This window comes from Mesoplodon bidens (genome assembly GCF_964165515.1).
Source record: "Mesoplodon bidens genome assembly, chromosome: 15".
NCBI classification, from domain to species: domain Eukaryota; kingdom Metazoa; phylum Chordata; class Mammalia; order Artiodactyla; family Ziphiidae; genus Mesoplodon; species Mesoplodon bidens.
Genome location: NC_138171.1, coordinates 25,477,637 through 25,502,362, shown reverse-complemented (window position 1 = coordinate 25,502,362; position 24,726 = coordinate 25,477,637). Strand labels below are relative to the sequence as shown.

The 24,726-nt window shown below is 48.0% G+C and overlaps 1 protein-coding gene across 3 annotated transcripts in view; it reads left to right on the top strand.

Moving 5' to 3' along the window:
- The window catches only part of ZNF341 (zinc finger protein 341), a gene marked incomplete at its 5' end in the record, with an annotated part of 43,815 nt that extends 22,097 nt beyond the window's left edge, over positions 1–21,718 (top strand). For all 3 annotated transcript variants that reach the window (XM_081255604.1, XM_081255605.1, XM_081255606.1), the window contains 8 exons: positions 410–603; positions 1,338–1,528; positions 6,101–6,309; positions 13,030–13,126; positions 14,734–14,866; positions 18,061–18,172; positions 18,430–18,500; positions 20,292–21,718. In XM_081255604.1, the coding sequence (XP_081111730.1) occupies positions 410–603; positions 1,338–1,528; positions 6,101–6,309; positions 13,030–13,126; positions 14,734–14,866; positions 18,061–18,172; positions 18,430–18,500; positions 20,292–20,821 (1,537 nt within the window). In that variant the 3' untranslated portion in view covers positions 20,822–21,718. The remainder of the gene's footprint in view (positions 1–409; positions 604–1,337; positions 1,529–6,100; positions 6,310–13,029; positions 13,127–14,733; positions 14,867–18,060; positions 18,173–18,429; positions 18,501–20,291) is intronic.
- Between the last annotated feature and the right edge of the window lie 3,008 nt (positions 21,719–24,726).

Genomic DNA, 24,726 nt, shown 5'->3' with positions numbered 1-24,726 from the left:
AAACTTCATTTTAAATTATTAAGTTTTTAAAAAGTACATTGATTTGAAGGAAAATGTTAAATAATGGTACGAGTGCTGTGCTGTGACATCTAGGATGTCTTCTCCTTCAAAAACCAGAAATCCCTATTTAAACAATTAGGAAATGTTTTATCTTACAATGTGAGATGGCCACAGAGAAGGTCAGCTCCAGGGCTGGTTGATTCAGCAGCTCAGTAATGTCACCGAGAGCCCAGGGTCTGTCTGTCTCTGGTCTGCCTGCCTCAGCAAGAGGACTTGTCCTCATGGTGTCAGGATGGTGGCCAGCAGCATCTGGACACTCTGCCTGGATCTTCCTGGTGGCTGTGAGCTCCCGGGCTGAGGCCACAGTCCCATTCCGACACGCGGGTGCTGACAAGCCTTGTGTCTGCAGCCACACTGGTGAGAAGCCCTTCCAGTGCATTGCATGTGGCCGTGCCTTTGCCCAGAAGTCTAATGTCAAGAAACACATGCAGACCCACAAGGTGTGGCCTCCAGGACGCAGCGGTGGCACCGTTTCTCGCAACTCTGTGACTGTACAGGTCATGGCCCTGAACCCCAGCAGGCAGGAGGATGAGGATAGCACAGGTGGGTAGAAGTGGCCATTGGGTGCTGTCTGGCTGGAGCCTCCCTATGCAGCCCTGGGGGTGAGCAGCGCCAGCCACAGGCAGCTAATGTGCAAGCAACATATGCCCACTTTTACATGACCTGCCAGTTGGAACTACCCTACTGCGTTGTTTAGCCATCCTGTGTGTGCCCTCTGAGTTCTTGCGAGCTCTAGAGGAGAAACCATTTCTTTCAAAATTCCTACAGTGCCTGGCACCAGAGGGTCCACCACTGAGCAAACATTTATGGAGGGAGGCCTACTGTGTGCCAGGCCACTGGGCCTAAGGACATGAGGTCAGAGGCCCCCGTCCTCAGGGAGCGTGAGGGAAGGACAACTAAACAAATGATTGTAACTGGAACGAGGAGCTGGGAGGCATCGTGGGTGCAGCTAGGGTGGCGGTCAGTGTCGTTAACAACCACAGAGAGGTCTAGAGTGTCCAAGGGGAAGGCCTGTGAGGGGAGCCTTGAGGCGTAGCTCTTCTGGAATGTAAGTATTCAGTACGTTGGTCCCTGGAATGGCTGTGTCTGTGCGCACCAGCTGAGTGGGAGTGCAGGGCCTCAGGTACAGCATCCAACCCCGAGCTCGTGGTAGGTGGCGGGGCGAATGCAGGGGAGCCCGCAGGAGGTGCCCTGGGAGTCCTTCCCGAGGGGCATGGCTCTGTCCTGGCTCTCCCTCTGCCTTTCTCAGTGACTTCCCTCCCTGGCTTTCTCCACAGGGTTGGGCCAGACCCTGTCGAGCGCCCCGCAGCCCCAGGCCTTGCCCACAGCAGGCGAGGAGGAGGGGGACAAGCTGGAGGCCAAGCAGGTGGTCCTCATCGATAGCTCCTACCTGTGCCAGTTCTGCCCCAGCAAGTTCAGTACCTACTTCCAGCTCAAGTCCCACATGACCCAGCATAAGAACGAGCAGGTAGGTGGGTGGCGGGGAGCAGGGGTCGGGGTGGGCGGGCAACACCGACTCTAGTCGTGAGCCTTGACTGGTGCTGCCTAGAAAGGGACAGGAGTGGGCCTCGGCTGCTCTGAGCTACCATGTGACCATGATGGACCAAGCTTCCCCATCCGTTCTGCCTGGGTGGGGCCAGCTTACTGGGCCGTTATGGTGCTTGCCCAGGGGAGGAAGCCCACCTCTCAAGGGTTGTATAATGAAGGGACCAGACACAGGAAGCATCCTTACTCCTCTGAGAAGACCTAGGGTCTAAAAACCTACCTATGGGGATTTAAGACTACAGCCTTTTTTTTTTTTCCATTGAGGCATAATTCATATACCATAAAATTCACCCTTTTAAAGTGTACACTTTAATAGTTTTTAATCTATTCATAATGTTACACAGCCATCACCACACTAATTCTAGAACATTTTTATCACCCCAGAAACTTTATACCTGTTAGTAGTCACACACCCCTACTCCCAACCCCAGGCAACCACTGATCCGTTTTCTGACTCTATGGATTTACCTGTTCTGGACATTTAATAATGGAATCATATAGTATGTGGTCTTTTGAGATAATGTTTTTGTTTGTGTTGTAACATGTATCAGTACTTTATTCCTTTTTATTGCTGAATAATATTCTGTGGTATGGATATAGCACATTTTGAATATCCTTTTATCAGTTGATAGACATTTAAGTTGTTTCTACTTTTTGTCTTTTATGACTAATACTTTTGTGGACATTTGTGTACAAGTTTTTGTATGAACATATGTTTTCAATTCTCTTGGGTATAAACCTAGGAGTGGAATTGTTGGGTTATATGGTAACTCTATTCCAGTCTTTATTTTTTAAAATAATCTTTATTAGTTATTTTTTTTCTCCTTATAAAAGTATCATATACCCAATGTAAGATTAGAAAATTCAGAAAAGTCTGAAGAATGTTTAGGTTAACATTTACTATTTATTATATGCTGGGTACTCTGCTAAGTGCCTTACATTCAATACTTTATTTACTTCTCATAACAACCTTAGAGATAGGCATTTTCAGTATATCCAGGTGAAGAAACTGAAGCACAGAGAGGTGAAGTGACCCATCCTAAGTCACTCTGCCAGTAAGTGACGGAGTCAGGCTTCAAAGCCAGGTTGGTTTGACTCCAAACCCCATGTCATTAACCACCTTGCAATGTGTCCTCCCGTGAATGCAGCCCAAAATGCAGTATGTTTTATAGATTTTCTGTTTTTTTTTAATATAATTGGGATCTGTACACATATATAATTTTGAAATATGCTTTTTATCTGAGATAGCTTTTTAAAAGACTTTTAAAAGAATTGTAGGTTCTCAGGAAGTTGCAAAGATGGTATAGAGAGGTCCCTCATACCCTTCAGTCAGTTTCCCTCAATGGTTACTTCTTACATAACTAGAGCACAGTATCACAAGTAGGAAACTGACTTTGATATAAAGTGTATGTATAGTTCTATGTCATTTTATCACCTGTGTAAATTTGAGTAGTCACCACCGCAATCACGATACAGAAGGATTCCATCACCACAGAGACTCCCTTGTGCTGGGTTTTTGTAGTCACACCCACCCTCCTCATCAACATCCCTGGCCTCTGGGAACCACTAAAATTAATCTTTCCTTATAAGTTTATCATTTTGAGAATGTTGTATATGTGGAATTGTCAAGTATGTGGCCTTCTGAGACTGACTTTTTTCACTCAGTGTAAATTTTCTTGTGCTTTTTGTTTTTTAATCTAATTTTATATTCTGAGCATTTACTCATGTCACTATTTTTTTAAATTATTTATTTATTTATTTATTTAATTTGGGGCTGTGTCAGATCTTAGTGGCGGCGCATGGCTTCTCTCTAGTGGGCTTTTCTCTGGTTGTGGTGTGCGGGTTTTCTCTTTCTAGTTGTGGTGCTTGGGCTCCAGAGTGCGTGGACTCTGTAGTTGCAGCACACGGGCTCTCTAGCTGTGGCTTGCATGCTCTGTAGTTGCAGCACGCGGGCTTAGTTGCCCCACCACGTGTGGGATCTTAGTTCCCTGACCAGGGATCAAACCTGTGTCCCCTGCATTGGAAGGCAGATTCTTAACCACTGGACCGCCAGGGAAGTCTCCATGTCACTATTTTTTTAAAAAAAACAAACCATAATTTTTAACGGCTACATTTTTCTTTTTTTTGGCCATGCCATGTGGCATGCGGGATCTTAGTTCCCTGACCAGGGATCGAAGCTGTACCCCCTGCAGTGGAAGCAGTGGAGTCCCAACCCCTGGACTACCAGGGAATTCCCAATGGCTACATTTTTTTTAAATCCCCTATTATTGAACATTTAGGTTACTTCCTGAGTTTTGCTATTATAAACAAAACTGTGGTGAACATTATTGTAATCAAATCTTTGTCCACATCTCTGACTTCTTCCTTATGATAGATTCTTTTTTTTTTTTTTTTTCTTTTGGCTGTGTTGGGTCTTCGCTGCTGTGCATGGGCTTTCTCTAGTTGCAGCGAGCAGGGGCTACTCTTCGATGCGGTGTGTGGGCTTCTCACTGCGGTGGCTTCTCTTGTTGCAGAGCATGGGCTCTAGGGAGCGCAGGCTTCAGTAGTTGTGGTGCGCAGGCTCAGTAGTTGTGGCTCACAGGCTTAGTTGCTCTGTGGCAGGTGGGATCTTCCCAGACCAGGGATCGAACCTGTGTCCCCTGCATTGGCAGGCGGATTCTTAACCACTGCACCACCAGGGAAGTCCCCTTATGATAGATTCTTAGCAGAGAGATTGATAGAGTTAAGTTAGGATATCTTTGGGGGAAAATCACAGAAAACTTTGACTCAAACTGGCTTAAACAATTAGGAAGTTTGTTATCTCACATAACAAGAAAACCCAAGAGAGGGCAGCTCTGGGCCTGAGACATTCAGTTGACTCAACCCAGCATCAAGGACCCTGTGTCTTTCTAGCTCTTGTCTCCACTATCTCAGGGTGTGGCCTTGTCCCCTGCTGGTGGTTTGCCTGTGGTCCTGTGATGGTAGTCACTCTTCCTAGGCAGAAGATCAGACACAGTATTATCTGTGAGCATAAAGGGGTTGTATTTTCTGTGTCTTCTTTAGGAGCAAGGAAACCTTTCCCAGAAGCCTTCTGTAGACCTCTCATTGGTCAGAGCCAGTGCATATGCTCTGTCATTTAGGAGTGCATTGTTATGCTGCAAATAATAGATAACTGGCTTACTGATTAGGGTTTTTTTCCTCTCACATCACAAGAGGTCCATAAGTAGGTAGCATTGGGCTTATATAGCAGGGTTCTCTTGGCTTTCTGCTCTGCCATCTTTAGCATGTGGCTTTCATCCTCAAGGTTGCAGGATGGCTGCTATACCTCCAGTCATCACATCTATATTCCAGTCAGGACAAATGCAAAAAACAGAGGGGACTTCTCCTAGGAAGCTTTTGCCTTTTTGTTCTGGGAGTGATTCCTTCCCCAAAGACTACTGCCTACTTCTCATTGGCAAGAAAGGGGTCACATGGCTGACACTCGATGTAAGGGAGCCAGGGGATCAAATGTTTTAACTTGATTTGGCATCTTGCCACTCTGAGCAAATCAGGGTTCACTTTGTTAGGAAGAAAGAGCATGTGGAATTGTATCTGAGTGTGTCATGCAGCCCTATGAGGAGTGTGTACTACTTGTCAAAGTATAATTTTCAAAATGTTAAAAAACATCATTCTCATACAAATGACATAGTGAACATGAGTCAGAATTTTACTTAAATCATTAATGAGGGAACTGGGAGGATGACAAAGCCAGTCAAAAGAGGATATGAAACACTGATATCTATACCCATAAATAACTATGTCAGTGAAAAAAAGGAATCCTGAAATAAGATTGCTAAGTTAGATACAAATCTGGTTCATGTCCTACAGAGCAACAAAACCTTTGGAGTTATCTTTTCTACATGACAAAAGTCATTTACATTGGATCAGTTTTCTACAAGTTGACATTTAACTTTAGAGTCTGGGTCCTAATCAGTAGTAAACAATCAAAACAAATCACATCACCCAGAGGGTGAGATGACCCTCAGTGGCTTAACTGCCTTTACCTAACTGCCTGCCAGACAGCAGTTCTCAAAGTGAGGTCCCTGGCCCAGCAGCTTCAGCATCACCTGGGCACTTGGTAGGAATGCACATATTCAGGCCACTCAGACCTGCTGAATCAGATTCGCTGGCAGTGGCATAATCTGTTATCGTGATGCAGACTCAAGTTGGAGAGCCACTATTCTAGCATGACATTGGAAGGACGTTGTGTCATCTTTTCACATCTTTTCAAGATGTTATCATCCCAGGTTTTGGATATTTTTTCTTAAGCATACCCAGACGACACAGAGCCTGCAGGGAGGGTAATGGGGCCATTGTGACTGGCCCCAAAATAAGACCGGGGCTGCAGCAGCAGGGGAGCAGGGAAACAGTGGTCGGGTCTTCCACAAGCAGTGTTCGAGGTGGATGCCACAGGGCAGGGGGCGGCAGTGGAGCAGTTCTCCTGCCTTCCCTCACCAACTCTGCCTCTTCCCTCAAGGTGTACAAGTGTGTGGTCAAAAGCTGCGCGCAGACATTCCCAAAGCTCGACACTTTTCTGGAGCACATCAAGAGCCACCAGGAGGAGCTGAGCTACCGTTGCCACCTCTGTGGCAAGGACTTCCCCTCGCTGTACGACCTGGGCGTGCATCAGTACTCACACAGCCTCCTGCCCCAGCACAGCCCCAAGAAGGACAGTGCCGTCTACAAGTATGTGCCCTCCCTTTTCCCTGTCCCTGCAGGGAGCCCAGGGGTCTGGTCCCTTGGTGGTTCTGACTGCTCAGGACCAGTGGGACATCTCAAAGGGGAATCTGAGGCTCCAGGGTCCAGCCTGGCAGAGAGGGTTCTGTGTCTTGGCACTGAAGGGGGCAAAAGATGCTGGCCCTCCTTATATCATTCTTCAACTTGGCAGACAGTTATCCTAAAAAAAAAGAAAATAAATCTTAAAAAAGGGAAGCCAATGTTCTTTCCTTGTTCATAATGGAAAAAAGATTTGTTTTTTTTTCTAAAGTAAAACATTATGAAAATAGTATTCCATCTGATAGCCTACACAACTTAGGTTACAGTTGGAATGGTACATTGATTCTTAAATGAAAAAATGAACAAGTATGTATCTGAAAGCAAAAATCATAAAAATAAGATTTATTTGTTTTATAATCTGTAAAATTTAGGTTAAAGTTGAAGCTATATGCTGATTCTTAGAATGGACAAGGAATGAATCAAATGTAGGTTTCATTGGGGGTAGTTTTCTGACAACCCTTTACATTGTTGTAGTTTTCTGTTTCAGTCAAAGAAGGTCCCTTTGGCAGAAATGATGAAGGGCTCCCTCCGTTTTGCCTCATGCTTTTAGTCCTTAGATCTTTAGATCATTCTCTTTGGAGCCATCGATCCTGTGATCATCCTTGTCATTCTGTTTGGAGCCATGGATCCTGTGATCATCCTTGTAGAGTTTCTCTTCCTCGATTGCTTTCTGGTCCCTCTTCTAGACTCTCATATGCCGATGGTATCATCCAGCATCACTTTCATGACTTGATGGAACCCCTCATTTTTGCTCTGCATCCATTTCACCGCGCATTTGCCTTATGTCTCTTGGGAGCAGCTGCCTCACAAAACCCAGCACGCAGTGCATGGGGATAGTGAAAAAAAAAATTGGTGTGTTTGTCTAGGGACTTCTTCTAGTTCATTAGTGAATATTTTCATGTTAGAATGGCTTTTGCTTCTCTGTACAAACTTGTATCTGCACAGACTTGGCTGATGACCTCTGTTAATGGGGCCCCCCTCTAACTCCTGGGTGAGGCTTCTGGGGTTCAAAAATAAGTAAATACAGACCTTGAGTTTAGAATGCATGGGCTGCTTAGGGAGACAGGAGTGTATATAGTCTTAGGATATACTGTGATAAAATGCTATCATAGACATATTACGTAAAGTGGGAGGTAGGACTGCGAAGGTGTCCCAGGAACAATGATACCTGAACTGGGTTTTGAAGGATGGGTAGGAGTTTGCCAGGTAGACAGTGGGTAGTGGGAAGTGCATTCCTAGCAGGAGGAACAGAAGGTGTAGCGACATAAAATAAAACAGCATGGGGTTTAGAATGACTGTTCTGTAGAATGGAAGTGGGAGGAGATGTTTAGATGGGGCCTGGGAGAGAAAGTGGGGCCAGGGCATGAGGACCTTGTAGAAATCACAAGAGCTTTGAGAAGTTGGCAGGGGGACTGGGGCTTGAGAAATGGGATGTAGGGCAACTGACCCTGAGGGAGATTGGGAAATGGGGCCAGAGAGGCAGGAAAAACAGGTGAAGCTCTGACCAGCTAAGGGGTGGAGATTTCTGGATAATGATGAGTAATTCTCATTTGTTCTCAGAGGGCATTTTCTTTTGCTTTTGCCATTTCAATCTGTGGATATTCTATGAGTCCCTGTAGCTATGTGGCTCTCTGGAGTGAGATACCAAGTAAAAGGAAGGGAGCAACTACTAGGTGCCTTGGCCTGACTTAGGGACATTGACCCCTGCAATCCTGGGAGGTAGGTTGTATCAGTCAGCTGAGGTGGCTATAACAAAATATTATAGACACATGAGAGAGAGAGGGTGTCCTTTCTGTCTGGTCTTTTCTTAGAAGGGCACTAACCTTATCTGGAGGATCCCACACTTATGATCTCATCTAAACCTAATCACTACCCAAAGGCTCCATCTGCAAGTACCATTACACTGAGGGTCAGGACTTCAGCATGCAGATTTTGGAGGGACACAGTTCAGTCCATAGCTGTGGTGTTCTCCCCATTTTCAAGATGAGGACATTGAGGCTCAGACAGGAGAAGTGACCTGCCCACCAGAGTAACAATGTCAGTACAGAGCTGGGATTCAAACTCTTGTCTTGGACTGTGGAAGCCTCATAGCTCTGGTTTTGGAGTTCGCAGGCTGAGAATTGAGCCCCATGATGGCCCTGTGCCTGCAGTAGATCACTTCTCCCAGGTTCTCTTGCCAAGCTTAGAGTGACAGAGGCCCTTTGTAGCCATTGGAGCTTCTGGCCCCAAAGTAAGGTGCAGGGAGGCAGGCCATCTGGATGGCCCAAGGGTGGAATGGTGTAGTGGGTAATGATAAGAGCTCTGGAGCCACCTCCCTGTGCTCAAATCTGAGCTCAGCCGCAAACCTGATGGTTGACCTCAGCAAGATATTCAGCCACCCTGAACTTCAGTCTCCTCACCTGTGAAATGGCGATACGATAGTGCCTACCCTATTGGATTATTTATAAGGATCAAGTAAGATGAGTATGAAGCAGTTAGACATGGTGCCTGGAACATAATAGGTACTCAATAAATATTATTGCTGCAATGTTTATTAATTATATAATTTAAATCTAGGTTTGGTTGCTTGTAATAGGGACCCAAAATAACAGTGACTTTAACAAGGTGAGAGTTTATTTCTCTCTCATGGTGACATTTGAGTGGGTGTGGTGGTTTCATTCTATTTTCATGGGGGCAGGTCCTGTCAGTCCGGCTGCTCTGCCCGCTTTGGACCACATTGCCTTGGCCTGCCTGTGGCGCCTCCCCAACTCCCTCAAGTGAAATTCATACACGTCACTATATATATGCTGTATGTTTACTTTTTCCTTTTAAAAATAAGATGTATTTTTTTCTAGTTACAAAAGTCATCCATGTTCAATGCACAGAAATGGATTTTTAGAAAAACCCACAAGAAGACAAAAAACAAAACCCTGTTAACCTCTTGGTACATGTCCTTTGGTATATATCTGTAATAAGCATATTTATAGCTATAAATATCACAGGCTATATTTGAGTTAGGTTATCCCAAACACAGTTATTGAATCTGGTGAAAATTCATCACACCATCTTCCTGTTGCACAACTTCTGACAAACAAGTCTAAAATTTAATAGGATCATTCCGTATACTTGGTGTTATCACTTAAAACTATAATGATTATATCTTTGCACCTCAGCACAAACAGACCTGCCTCACTCTTTTAAACAGCTACTTAGTATTCCATTGTATGTGGATGGGCTGTAATTTATTTAACCCATTCCTTATTGCAGGTTAATTGGGTTATTTCCAGTTTGTCATTATTATAAACAACACTACAGGAACAACTTGGGACATATATCTTTGCTCGTTTGTAAATAAGTTCCTAGAAGTGATTTTGCAGGTCAAAGATCACAGAGGGGTTTAAAAAAGATTAATTACCTACTTGAAAAAAATAATTGCTATGTGCATACAATGCAATATTTAAAAACTACAGAAGGGCATAGAGTGAAAAGGAATTCCCTATCCACCCTGACCTGCTCCCTCATCCCATAAGCAATCACTTTCAGGAAGTGTTCTTTTTAAACTTATTTTGACATAATTTTAGACTTCTAGAAAAGTTATAAGAATAGTACAGAGAATTCCCACGTACACCCTTCATCCAGATTTCCCCAATATTACAATCCTTACACACTTACTTTATCACATTCTGAACTTTTTGGGAATAATTTGCAGACATGCTCCTTTACCCTTTCTCTTTAGTGTGTATTTTCTAAAAATGAGGATAACCTCTTACATAAGCACAGTGTAGTTATCAAGATCAGGAGGTTAAATCAATACAATTCTGTTACCTAATGTACCTTATTCAGAAAGTTCTAATTGTTCCAATAACATCCTTTATAGACAAAGAAACAAATGTTTTTTCTGGCCCAGGATCCAATCCAGGATCCCACCTTGTATTTGGTTGCCGTGTCTCTTTAGTCCCCTTTAAGCTGGAACAGTTCTCACTCTGTCTTTGTCTTTCATGACCTTAATATTTTGGACGAGTATAAGCCAGTAATTTTGTAAAATGCCCTCCGTCTGGGTTTGTCTGATTTGACCTCAGGGTGGAGCCAGGATTGGCACTATGGGCAGGAGTATCACAAAGCGATGCTGTGTCTCTCTCAGCGTGCTGTATCAGGAGACACATGGCTCTGGTTTGACCTGGTGCTGGGGATGTTACTTGGGGTGACGTAGTTAGGGTGGCGTTTCTGGCAGGGAGTTTTCAGTTAATGGTGCGAAACTGCATCCCTGCTGCCAGAGCCTGTGCGATTCCTGTCTTCTTCCTCCCACTAGCTCACCAGGTCTCTGCCCTCCTGGTAGCTCTGCTCTCACCTCTCCTGCTCCTTCTTTCTTGCCATCTGGAGGCATTTAGCTTGTGGTTTTCAGGGTGTGGCCTGAGGGGGCGTCCCTGGGGCCACCACGGGTGCAGCCTGACTGCGGGTTTCCCACATGCCCTGGTGTACAGATGGCAGGGTCTGTGGTTCTGTTTTTAACATGAATTGCCCACCTGCCTCTGGCGTTCCTCAGTGGTACTGCATTGTAAACGGGCCCATTTGCTGGTGAATGTTTTGTGGTGGGGAGACGGTGGGATCTTTTCCTTAGAGTGGCTTGAGGCCTGAAACTGCTATTTTGCGGGCATGTTAGCGAGTGATGTTTAGAGTAAAGACCATGTCTATGTGCTTTGCAGTTTATGAGCTGTTTGGCACCAGTGTGTCCTTTGACTCTTGTTATGATCTTAAGAAAAACTGAGGGGCAGGTCCACTTGGAATTCCTACCTCATTTTATGGATAAGGAAACTGAGGGTCAGAGATGGGAAGAAGCCAGACCTGGATCCTTGTCTGTCTGACTTTTATTTATTATTATTATTTTTTGGAGTATAGTTGATTTACAATGTTGTGTTAGTTTCGGGTATACAGCAAAGTGAATCAGTTATACATCTATCCACTCCTTTTTAGATTCTTTTTCCATATAGGCCATTACAGAGTACTGAGTAGAGTTCCTTGTGCTCTACAGTGGGTCCTTGTCTGACTGTTTCATGTAAGAGATTGTCCCTGGTGCTCAGAGCAGGTTATGAACAAGGCAAACAAGACAGATATGGTCCTGGCCTCCAGAGCCCACTTGCTGGTGGAGGAGACAGAGAAGTAAGCAAATAAGTGATTCCAGATAATAATTGCTAAGAAGAAAATACAACTGGAGAGCATAATAGGACATGGCTGGGGCTGGGCTCTGGGGGGCACCTTGAGATGGGGTGGTCGGGGAGGGTCTCTCTGAGGAGGTGACATTTGAGCTGAGACGTGAAGGCTGAGCAGGTGCTGCCAAGGGGAGGACTGGGGGGAAGAGCGTTCCAGGTCATAAAAACAGCAAGTACAAAGAACCTGAGGTGGGGTCGAGTTTGGTGTGTTCTGGGTGCATTCAGGAGACCGGGGGGCCTAGAGCAGAGGGTGTGAGATGGGCAATGGGGAAAGGTGAAAGCTGAGAGCTGGGAGTGAGTCAGGCCAGTAGGGCCTTGTAAGCCAAGGGGATTTTTAAGCAAGGGTGTGACATGGTCTGATTTTGATGTTTTTTTTTTAAATAAAATAAGTAAATTTATTTTTAAAAAAAGGTTTGGGGGGCTTCCCTGGTGGCGCAGTGGTTGAGAGTCCGCCTGCTGATGCAGGGGACACGGGTTCGTGCCCCGGTCCGGGAAGATCCCACATGCCGCGGAGCGGTTGGGCCCGTGAGCCATGGCCGCTGGGCCTGTGCATCCGGAGCCTGTGCTCCGCAGCGGGAGAGGCCACAACGGTGAGAGGCCCGCATATAGCAAAAAAAAAAAAAAAAAAAAAAAGGTTTGGTCATAAACACATAATTTTATTTTTTATTTTTATTTTTTTAACATCTTTATTGCAGTATAATTGCTTTACAATGGTGTGTTAGTTTCTGCTTTATAACAAAGTGAATCAGTTATACGTATACCTATGTCCCCATATCTCTTCCCTCTTGCATCTCCCTCCCTCCCACCCTCCCTATCCCACCCCTCTAGGTGGTCACAGAGCACCAAGCTGATCTCCCTATGCTATGCGGCTGCTTCCCACTAGCTATCTATTTTACGTTTGGTAGTGTATATATGTCCGTGCCACTCTCTCACTTTGTGGCACATATATACAATGGAATATTACTCAGCCATAAAAAGAAACGAAACTGAGTTATTTGTAGTGAGGTGGATGGACCTAGAGTCTGTCATACAGAGTGAAGTAAGTCAGAAAGAGAAAAACAAATACCGTATGCTAACACATATATATGGAATCTAAGGGGGAAAAAAAAGAACCTAGGGGCAAGGCGTGAATAAAGACTGGACTTGAGGATATGGGGAGGGGGAAGGGTAAGCTGTGATTTTGATTTTTAAAGGCTCCTGCTGGCTCCCCTGTGGAGAATGAATTGGGGCAGGGAGGAGGCTACTGCACACGTTCCTTCGAGCAAGATGGTTTGGGTTAGGATGGAGGCGGTGGCAAGCGAGAAGAAGGGACCTATTCGAGAATGAATCAAATGTGGGATTTTGCCTCCTGGTGTTGGGGGCGGGGAGTGGCCGGTTCCCACGCCTGCTGGGGCATCCAGCCCCGCACACACGCTCTCTCACTTCTCTGCTCCTCCCCATATAGGTGTGTCAAATGCGTCAACAAGTACTCCACCCCCGAGGCGCTGGAGCACCACCTGCAGACCGCCACTCACAACTTCCCCTGCCCGCACTGCCAAAAGGTGGGGAACCCTGCCCTTGCTGGCTGGGCGAAAATAGGGGGCGAGAGGTGATGGAGACCCCACCGTCTCCTTCTCCCCTCCTGCCTCAACACACGTGCAGGCCAAGCTTGGGGTTGTCTCCGCAGACGACTTTGTCTTTGAAGAGCGAGAACTCTGCCTGGCCCGTCTTACCCGTTGGACACCACCCGTGGCCATCCCAGGGCTACTGCTGGGCCAGGCGGGCCAGGCCGGGCTGACGTGGAGTGAGGCCTCTCCTGGGCCCAGGCCCAGCATCTGAACAGCGGCCTCCAGCTTCCTGATGTCTTATCATCCTTGTTGTTACTGGTTCTTCTTTTCAGTGGATCTGGAAGCCCTCACTAAAGCCTGGCCCTTCATATCATCAAATATCCAGGCAGTGTTCCATTTTCCACTTTTCCCAAAAACATAATTTTTGTAAAGTTTGTTTGAATCAGGTCGATATATTGTGATTGGTTGATACGACCAAAGTTTCTGTTAATCTACAGATTCCCCCCATCGATGCTCCTTTTTTTTTTCTTTTAATGTATTTGTTGAAGAAACTGGGCCATCGGTCCTGTGGAGTTTCCTGAAGTCTGGATTTTGCTGATTGCATCCCCCTGGTGTGTTAACTGGTTTCTTTGTTCTACTCATTTTCTTACAACCTTATGAGGCAGATTTTCCAGGACAGACAGCCCTGGTTTCACTTCGGCCTCATTGTAGATGTTTCTAATTATATAGCCTAATTTAGGGGTTTGGAATTTGTGGTCTGAATAAAAGGTATCGTGAATTAGCAAGAACCATGTGCCAGATGCTGTTCTGAGCATTTTATCTGAACTGACTCATTTAACCCTAGGAGGTAGGCAAATTATTACTATCTCCATTTTATAGACAGGGAAACCAAGGCACAGAAAGGTCATCCAGCTAGGAAATGATGGGGCTAGTAAGTTGATGGGTCTGTGTCCTTGACCACTTCTCTATATTAGATGAATGAAAAAATGAACGAATGCTTTTCCTATGCCTGGGGAGGAAGGAGATTTTGGCTTCTGTGTTTTCTGGCTTTTTATTACCTTTCCATTTATTTCTTCAGTTATTTGTTCATTTTTTCATTCATTCCTTTGCTTGTCAGTCATTTGATTCAGGCCCTGTGCTGAGGAATGAAAGCCCCTCTCTGCCCTCTTGGAGATCCCGTACAAGCAAAGGGCTGTGTTTCAATAAGTTAGATGCTGACTTTAAAAATATGGGTGGACATTCAAGGGCGGAATTTGCTTCGCCTGGTGTGGCATTGAGGAGTCAGGGAGGGCTTCACAGAAGCAGTGACCTGAGTTGGGTCTTAAAGGATGAGTAGGAGTTTGTCAGGCTAAGAGAAAGTCTCCCTGGGTAGAAACAACAGCCTGGGCAGAAGCTCAGGGCATGCATGTCTTGACTGGGCTTATGGGTGAGTAGTGGGAGCCATGAGGCTCTAATGGCTGAGCTTGACCCTGTGGGCCTTGACCCCTAGTGGGCAGAAAGGAAGATGTTTCTGTAAGGGCTGGTAACGAGGGGCCCCTTGAGCTCATAACGTGGTGAGGGCTGGTGAGTCAGACCTGACGCTGACTCCTCTGTTCTGCCAGGTGTTTCCTTGTGAACGCTACCTGCGGCGTCACCTGCCCACCCACGGCAGCGGGGGCAGGTTCAAGTGCCAGGTGTGCAAGAAGTTCTTCCGGCGGGAGCACTACCTCAAACTGCACGCTCACATTCACTCAGGTGGGTACCCTGTCCCCCACCGACTCCTGCTCAGTCCCCCTTCTCCTCCCCCCAGACACCCTCTCTGTTCCCCTTCCCATCCCCCTCTGGCCTTCCTCCTGAGCCCCCTCCTGCCCATCCCCTCCCTCTCTTCATCCCCCCTGCCCATCTCCTTCCTGGCCCCTGCCTGCCCCCTCAAGGGAACAAGGGGTTCCCACCAACACTAGAGTGGAGATGAGCCTCAGGGGGCGGGTGGGGGGACTCTTGGCTCTGCCCCTGAGGCCATTCTGAGCCCCTGGGGGTGGGGGCGTTGTGCTCGATGCAAAATTCCCTCCCGAACCTGGATAGAGCCCTCTCTCCTTAGTTCCCCAGCTGAGATACATCGACACTTTATTTTCTTTAAGCTTTAAAATGTTTTTTATTAGTTAAAAAATTCTGTTCTGTTTTATACTGAAAAGGGTCTAAAGTTTGAGAAAACCTGAGGAAAAAATCCTTGATAGCACCAAAGCATCTCTCCTCAGATGGACAATCCAAATGGTTTTTGATTTTTTCTTTTTTTTTTTACTATGGCCTACGGTAAAAAATACTTTTTTTTTTTTTTTTTTTACGGTACACGGGCCTCTCACTGTTGTGGCCTCTCCCGCCGTGGAGCACAGGCTCCAGACGCGCAGGCTCAGTGGCCATGGCTCACGGGCCCAGCCGCTCCGCGGCATGTGGGATCTTCCCGGACCGGGGCACAAACCCCCATCCCCTGCATCGGCAGGCAGCCTCTCAACCACTGCGCCACCAGGGAAGCCCAAAAAATACATTTTATATGCAACCCAGGAAACACATACTTACACACAGAATATACTGAAACATAAGTTTCACAAAACAGTATTTTCTATCTGTACAGTTTTAGTTGTTAAAATAACCACCATCAGTTTGTGACTTGGAGTTTGCAGTTTGAAGAGTGATCCTAATTCCCCTCCCCAAAGGTGATCACTGTTAGTGGTCTCATCTGGGACATTCTAGTTTTATTTTACATCTATACAAAACATGTGCTTACTTTTACACAAATAGGCACATATTATAACTCTATTATGTGCCATTTTTCTTCACTTATCAAGGTACCTTGAAGATGTTCCTAATAGCACCTTCTTTTTCTTAGCTGCATAGTATTCTCCTTCATTTACCATCTTTGATTTAACCAGTTCCCTATGGATGGACACTTAAATTATTTTTTCAGCTGTCAGTTTGTATACACAATGCTGTGTGGGTCTCTTGACAAGCTTTTGGGAATATATCTGTAGTGTACGTTCCTAGCAGTGGAAATGCTAGGTTAAGATGTATATGCAGGGCTTCCCTGGTGGCGCAGTGGTTGAGAGTCTGCCTGCTGACGCAGGAGACACGGGTTTGTGCCCCAGTCCGGGAAGATCCCACATGCCGCGGAGCGGCTGGGCCCGTGAGCCATGGCTGCTGAGCCTGCGCGTCTGGAGCCTGTGCTCCGCAGCGGGAGAGGCCACAACAGTGAGAGGCCCACCGTACCGCCGGAAAAAAAAAAAAAATGTATATGCAGTACCGAGTTTTAGTTTGGGATGATGAAAAAGTTCTGGAGATGGATAGTGGTGATGGTAGGATGACAGTAAGAATGTAGTTAATGCCACTGAAGTGTACACTTAAAGATGGTTAAAATGGTAAATTTTCTGTTACATATATTTCATATTTATGATAAAAGAAGAAAAAAAAACTTCATTGACAATTTTGATAGATATTACCAAATTGCTTTCTTTATGGTTTTTAAAATAATTATTATTATTCAAAAGTAATACATGCTTTTTGTAAAAATGGAAGCAGTATGGAAGTACATAAAATGAAATGTTAAATTCCCCCTTCAAATCTTAATTGCTACTGACAGTTTGGTGTGTACCCTCCCCTACCTTTCTCCCTGCATATTCTGTGTCGATACAAACCCATATGGCCAGGGCTTTTTTGGAGTATGGGGACTGTATTTTTTTCTAACAAAAATGGGACTGTATTAAGCTGTCCTACACTTTTCTTTTCCCCCTAGCAATATAGCCAGGAGATCTTTCCAGATCAGGAAACACAGATCGACCTTAATCTTTTTAATGACTGCAGAACATTCCATTGTAAGGACCAGACTTTCCTCAATCATTGGGTTGGCATTTTTCAAAAGTACTTTATTCATCCCAGAGAGAACAGAGAGGAGATAATGGCAGGAAGTAAAGCAACCCGGTAATAGCCCCTTTCCAAAGGGCAGTTTCTGACCCCTGACCCCTGTTAGGTGAGAGCTGCTCTCCATGCCACCCCTCAGCCCCAGCCCCACACATGGGTTCTGCAGCAGACCATCTGGGGCAACTCAGGTGGACCCTGGGTCACACTGCTGGGCTGGAATCTTACTTCCCCCAAACACTACTTGTAGACCAGGAACCTAAGTTTTCTCTTCTAGGACTTGCCTTATGGTTTGTTGCAAGGATTCAACCAGATAAGGTGTAATTCCCCCCTCCCCTCTGGTGGACCCCATTTCAGTAAATGTCACGGCCATCCACCCAGCCCACGCCTTAGATTCTCTCATGCCCCACAGCCAGTCAGTTGGCAAGGGCTGCCGATTCTGCTTTCTGCACATCACCCGTACTTGGCCACTTCCCATTTCTTGTACCAGCCTCCTTCCTGCCTCCACCCTCACGCCCTCAGTCTGTTCTGTACACACAGCCAGAGGGAGCCTGTGAGACTCTCGAGTCAGATCCTGTCCCTCCTCTGCTCAGCCCCTCTGATGGCTTCTCATCTGGCTCAGAGTAAAAACCTCGGCCTCCCAAACCCTCCCTTTTGGGCCTGGCTGCCTTGCCCACCTCCTCTTCTGCCTCATTCTCCCTCCGCTGCTCCAACCCGGCCGCACAGGCCTCCCCATTGTTCCCCAGACACATGCAGTGCCCCACCTCTCCTCCTACCTGGGACCCTCACTCCCACATTCCTGCATGGCTCGCCCCCTCACCGCCTCAGGTGTTGCCTCGTCAGAGAGGCCCTTCCCGCCCATCCTAACTGAAACAGCCTCCTCTTCTCCTTGGCAAAGCAAAGTCCCGAGGAAAGGGAGAGGCAATATTCCCCCAGGCCACCTCCCTAGAGGAGTTGCTGTCCTCTAATGGAGACCCCTGCGCCCCATATTCAGACTCCCTCTCACGACACCCTTGGTCCCCCATCTGTGTTTCCTCCTGCAGGTGAGAAGCCCTACAAATGCTCAGTGTGTGAGTCCGCGTTCAACCGCAAGGACAAACTGAAGAGACACATGTTGATCCATGAGCCATTCAAGAAATACAAATGCCCCTTCTCGTGAGTAGAGACGGTGGGTGGGAGGGGGCAGGTTTACCCAGCTGTGGGATACAAGGGGGTCAGGGCCGAGGGCTGCAGGCCCTCTCTCCTTTTGTCCTGTCCTGGGTCCTGCCTGGCTGCTTCACTCCCCATGCTGCTTCCCTGCCCAGCCTTTAGGGTGGATGAGCGAGTCCGTCCTGCCCAGGGCTGCCAGCAGGGGGGCCAGCAGGAGAGTCCTGTGCTTAGTGAGCTCCCCTGACAAGTGTTTTGGATCCTAGGACACACACGGGCTGCAGTAAGGAGTTCAACCGACCAGACAAGCTGAAGGCTCATATCCTTTCCCACTCCGGTAAGTGGCTCCTGGACGTGCCAGGAGGGTCTGGTTCAGCTCAAGCCCCTTGGGCAGGAACCCCAGAAAGAGCAAACACATCCTGTGAGGCTTATTTTCCCTGCCTGGTACCTTCCAGCCAATAGACTTTTGCTCCTGTGAGCCATGAGCCTGGCCTGTGTTTGGGTCCTCAGGGTGTACGGAGGTGAGTCAACCACAGTCCCCCAGGCTGAGGAGGAAGCTGACTCAGGAGGAGATGACTGTATATCAGAGAGGCACCCAGTGTGACAGAGGTGAGGTCAGGTGTGGAGGGAGATCCAGTTCTGAGTGGGTCCAAGATAAGGCCAGGGAGCTTCCTTGGCCCACTCGGCAGAGCAAGGAAGCTGGGGTGTGGAGTAGGGGTCTCCACACCACTCCTCAGTTTCCCGACGGCTCCACAGAGCTTCTCCTGGGGCTGCTGCTTCCCCAGAGCAGCTTGGCTGGCTTTCCACATACCACTTGGTCTATAGAACAAGGTTTCTCAATATCGGCACTATTGATATTTTGGGCTGGATAATTCTTTGTCGTGGGCGGCTGCCCTGTGCACTGTACGATGTTCAGCAGCATCCCTGGCCTCTACCCCATGGTTATGACAACCAAAAATGTCTCTGGGGACAAGCCAAAAGATCCTTGGGGAGTAAAGTCACCCCTGATTAACAACCACTGGTTTATAAACAGGATCTAGTGGCTAAAAAAAGTGTGAAAACTAAGAGAGTAGATTGAGGACTTGGAGACAGAGGACCTGGGCTTGATTCTTGGCACTACCACTGTCCTGCTGGGTGGCCTCGGGCAACTCACTGCCCCCTCTCTGAGCTGTCATCCCAGGGAGGCTGAGGGGGCCATGGCACAGGCTGTGTGTGGGACGGAGTTGACTTCATGGTGGATATGGAGGCACCAGTGATTCATCCAGTGAGTGACTACTGCGAGAATACCATGTGTCAGGCACTGGGGGTGCCATGGGGGAATCAGGCAGAAGCCCACCCTGCCCTCCTGGGGAAGCTTAGCATTTAGTGGCAGAGATCGAAAATGAACAGCAAACAAATAAGTATGTTACAGTAAAATATGCTGAGGGCAAAGATGGAAATAAGCAGAGTGAGAGGGCAGAGAAAGAATGGAAGTGGGTATCAGGGAGGGCTTCCCGGAGGAGGTGACATGAAAGCTGAGTCTGAGGGAGGAGAAGAGCCGGAAATGGCTTCCAGGGTGAGGGAGCAGCAAGTGCAAAGCCTTCAGGCAGGGAAGAGACTGGCGGGTGTTTGAGACGAGGAAAGGCGGGCGGGAGGCCTGGAGCTCAGAGAACAAGAGAGGGTAGAGGAAGGGGATGGGTCTGAGAGGTGAAGGGGGTGGCCAGCTGCAGGCGGCTCTGTGGGAAATTTGGGGAATCACTGGAGGGTTTGGAGCAGGGAGTGTCATGGAGAGGTTTTACCAAGACCTCTCTAGCTGCCCTGTGGGGAATGGTCTGAGGCGGCCAGGGTGAGGCAGGCAGACCAGAGAGGAGAGAGATGATGGTGACCTGGCAAAGTTAGTCAAGGTTTAGGGGCTGAGCTTGCTGTTCCAGGCAGAGGGGAAACAGCACAAGCAAAGGCCCAGAGGCAGGAGGCTGGCACAGGGTAAGTGGCTGGGAGAAGGTGGGAGATGAGAGTGGAGGGAGCAGGGCCCAGGTCACACCCATGCTCGTAGGGCAAGCTGAGGAACTGGGCTTCGTTCCAAGTGCCAGGGCAGCATTGCAGGGTGAAGGGTCTGGGTGCCTCTCACTGCCTTCCCCTTGCTCCCCAGGCATGAAGCTCCACAAGTGCGCCCTGTGCAGCAAGTCCTTCAGCCGCCGTGCCCACCTTGCCGAGCACCAGCGCGCCCACACAGGCAACTACAAGTTCCGCTGTGCCGGCTGCGCCAAGGGCTTTTCCCGCCACAAGTACCTCAAGGACCACCGCTGCCGCCTCGGCCCCCAAAAGGACAAGGACCTGCAAGCCCGGCGGCCCCCCCGGAGGAGGGCAGCCCCCCGCAGCGGCAGCACTGGTGGCCGCAAGGTGGTGACCCCCCTGCCTGACACGCTGGGGCTGGAGGAGCTGAAGGACACAGGGCCTGGGCCAGTGTCCGAGGCCGCCCCAGGCAAGCCGCCCTTCTCGGAGCCGGATGCCGTGCTGTCCATCGTAGTGGGGGGGACAGTGGGGGGCGAACCTGAGCTGGTGGTGCCCGGGCATGCTGAGGGCCTGGGCTCCAACCTGGCCCTGGCAGAGCTGCAGGCAGGGGCCGAGGGCCCGTGTGCCATGCTTGCTGTGCCTGTCTACATCCAGGCCTCGGAGTGATGGACCCATGGTGTTTGCTCCCGCATCCTGCCTGATGCTCACCTTTGGGTCCAGGGCCTCTAGGAGCAGACTAGACATCCTTCCCAGTGGAAGTGAGCCATTGGTCAAAATCCTTTTGGAACATGCTCTGTAAACCCTGGCCCAAGGTCACCTCGCTGTGTCACCTGTCCTGCTGGGAAGCCCTGCAGCATTCTGGGATCTGAGGCAGCTGAACCTGAATGGCCCAGGGTCTGGCTGGTCCAGGCTGGTGGTCAGGCTGCCTGAGAGAGAAGACAGGGGAGTCCCACCCACCCCTCCTCCAGGCTGCCTAGGGGCAGCCTCTAGTTAAGCTGCTCTTCAGGGACCTGATATGGTTGGAGCCCTTACCTGTTAAACCTTTTCACATGCAGTTCTCCCAGCATCCCCAGACGACTCTGTGATGTAGGCATGTAGGAGGCACTCGAGTGTTGTGGTTAGAGTTCAGCTGTCAGCCAAATCTGGCTTCAGGTCCAAGCGCTGACACTTACTTGCTGTGTGACCTTGGGTAAGTCACTTCACCTCTCTGAGCCCCACATTCCTCATCTCTACAATGGGGCTTATGACAGTACTACCTCATAGGGCTGTCATTGGGATCCAGTATGATGAAATGTACAAAGAGTTTGGCGTAGTGCCCCGCACTCAGAAAGTGCTCAATAAATGTTTTTATCAACATGGCTCAGGCCCTAGCTTTGGCAGTTTCTTTCTTAGCCCCTAGGTGACAGCATTCCCCCCTCCAAAGCTTGTGCGGGCTGAGGGGTCACGTGGCTCCTCACACAGCTACGCTGCCCCGATTGCCATAGAGAGGTTTGGTGCATCCAGAACAGTCATTTCAGAATATGTCCCATGGAAACCCCTGGAGGAAGGGGTTTATAACTCACTTTTGAAAATGCAGGGTCCTGGGCCTTGCCCTAAAACCCTTTGGAATCAGGAACTCTAACCAGAGTCAGAAGACCATTTCGAGCAGGCCTCTGGATGGCCATAGGTGCCCCCACATCCAGCATTCCCTTCCGCATCTCCAGCTAGTCCAGGGGGGAAGCAAACTAGGCTGCCTGGGAGACAGGGAGGGAGAAAATGGGCCTTCACCAGTGATTTTTTTTTTTTTTTTTTTTTTTTGCGGTATGCGGGCCTCTCACTGTTGTGGCCTCTCCCGTTGTGGAGCACAGGCTCTGGACACGCAGGCTCAGCGGCCATGGCTCACGGGCCCAGCCACTCCGTGGCATGGGGGATCTTCCCGGACCAGGGCACGAACCCGTGTCCCCTGCATCAGCAGTCGGACTCTCAACCACAGCGCCACCAGGGAAGCCCCACCAGTGCTTTCTTATTTGTCTTCACCACCACCCTGCTGGGCCACATTGCCTCAGTTACAGGAGAGAACTCTGAGGCTGAGATGCAACAGGGCAGGATGCAGGAGGACTGTCGGACTCAATTTGATCACTGAGTTTCCCTGAAGGCTGACATCCCTCAGACATCTGTGTGCGGGCCTGTGGCTGGAGCTCAGAGCAAGGTCGAGTTCCCCGCATCCTTAGGAAGGGTGTGATGCGGTGGGAGGGACGAGTGAGGCAGCAGTGCACAGCTGAGGGGGCAAAGGCGGTAAGCGCACCCAGCCCTCAGAAGGGCCAGGGGAGGGACTGATGGGGACAGGAAGCCTCAGAGGGGGAGGTAACACTTGATCTAGGACTTGACACAGAGTGTTTGATGGATAGAAGAAGGCATGCCAGGGGGATTGTTTCAAGATGGCGGAGTAGAAGGATGTGCGATCACTCTCTCTTGTGAGAGCACCTGAATCACAACTAACTGCTGAACAGTCATAGACAGGAAGACACTGGAACTCACCAAAAAAGATACCCCACATCTAAAGACAAAGGAGAAGTCACACTGAGACGGTAGGAGGGACACAATCACAATAAAATCAAATCCCATCACTGCTGGATGGATGACTCACAAACTGCAAAACACTTATACCACAGAAGTCCACCCACTGGATTGAAGGTTCTGAGCCCCATGTCAGGCTTCCCAACCTGGGGGTCTGGCAACGGGAGGAGGAATTCCTAGAGAATCAGACTCTGAAGACTAGTGGGACTTGATTGCAGGACTTTGACAGGACTGGGGGAAACAGAAACTCCACTCTTGGAGGGCACACACAAAGTAGTGTGCACATCAGGACCCAGGAGGGAAGGAGCAGTGACCCCACAGGAGACTGAACTAGACCTACCTGCTAGTGTTGGAGGGTCTCCTGCAGAGGTGGGGGGTGGCTGTGTCTCACCATGATGACAAGGACACTGGCAGCAGAAGTTCTGAGAAGTACTCCTTGGTGTGAGCCCTCCCAGAGTCCCGCCATTAGCCCCACCAAAGAACTGGCTAGGCTCCAGTGTTGGGTCGCCTCAGGCCAAACAACCAACAGGGAGGGAACCCAGCCCCACCCATCAGCAGACAAAGTGGATTAAAGTTTTACTGAGCTCTGCCCACCAGAGCAACACCCAGCTCTACCCACCACCATTCCCTCCCATCAGGAAACTTGCACAAGCCTCTTAGATAGCCTCATCCACCAGAGGGCAGACAGCAGAAGCAAGAACTACAATCCTGCAGCCTGTGGAACAAAAACCACACAATCACAGAAAGATAGACAAGATGAAAAGGCAGAGGGCTATGTACCAGATGAAGGAACAAGATAAAACCCCAGAAAAACAACGAAATGAAGTGGAGATAGGAAACCTTCCAGAAAAAGAATTCAGAATAATGATAGTAAAGATGATCCAGGCCCTCGGAAAAAAAATGGAGGCAAAGATCAAGAAGATGAAAGAAATGTTTAACAAAGACCTGGAAGAATGAAAGAACAAACACCTAGAAGAATTAAAGAACAAACAAACAGAGATGAACAATACAATAACTGAAAGGAAAAATGCAATAGAAGGAATCAATAGCAGAATAACTGAGGCAGAAAAACGGATAAGTGACCTGGAAGACAGAATGGTGTAATTCACTGCCACGGAACAGAATAAAGAAAAAAGAATGAAAAGAAATGAAGACAGCCTAAGAGACCTCTGGGACAACATTAAACGCAACAACATTCGCATTATAGGGGTCCCAGAAGGAGAAGAGAGAGAGAAGACCAGAGAAAATATTTGAAGAGATTATAGTCAAACACTTACCTAACATGGGAAAGGAAATAGCCACCCAAGTCCAGGAAGCACACAGAGTCCCAGGCAGGGTAAACCCAAGGAGAAACACACCGAGACGCATAGTAATCAAATCGACAAAGATTAAAGACAAAGAAAAATTATTGAAAGCAACAAGGGAAAAACAACAAATAACATACAAGGGAACTCCCATAAGGTTAACAGCTGATTTCTCAGCAGAAACTCTAAAAGTCAGAAGGGTGTGGCATGATATATTTAAAGTGATGAAAGGGAAGAACCTACAAACAAGATTACTCTACCCAGAAAGGATCTCATTCAGATTCGATGGAGAAATCAAAAGCTTTACAGACAAGCAAAAGCTAAGAGAATTCAGCACCACCAAACCAGGTCTACAACAAATGCTAAAGGAACTTCTCTAAGTGGGAAACACAAGAGAAGAAAAGGATCTACAAAAACAAACCCATAACAATTAAGAAAATGGTAATAGGAACATACATATTGATAATTACCTTAAATGTGAATGGATTAAATGCTCCAACCAAAAGATACAGGCTTGCTGAATAGATACAAAAACAAGACCCATATATATGCTGTCTACAAGAGACCCACTTCAGACCTAGGGACACATACAGACTGAAAGTGAGAGGATGGAAAAAGATATTCCATTCACATGGAAATCAAAGACAGCTGGAGTAGCAATACTCATATCAGATAAAATAGACTTTAAAATAAAGAATGTTACAAGAGACA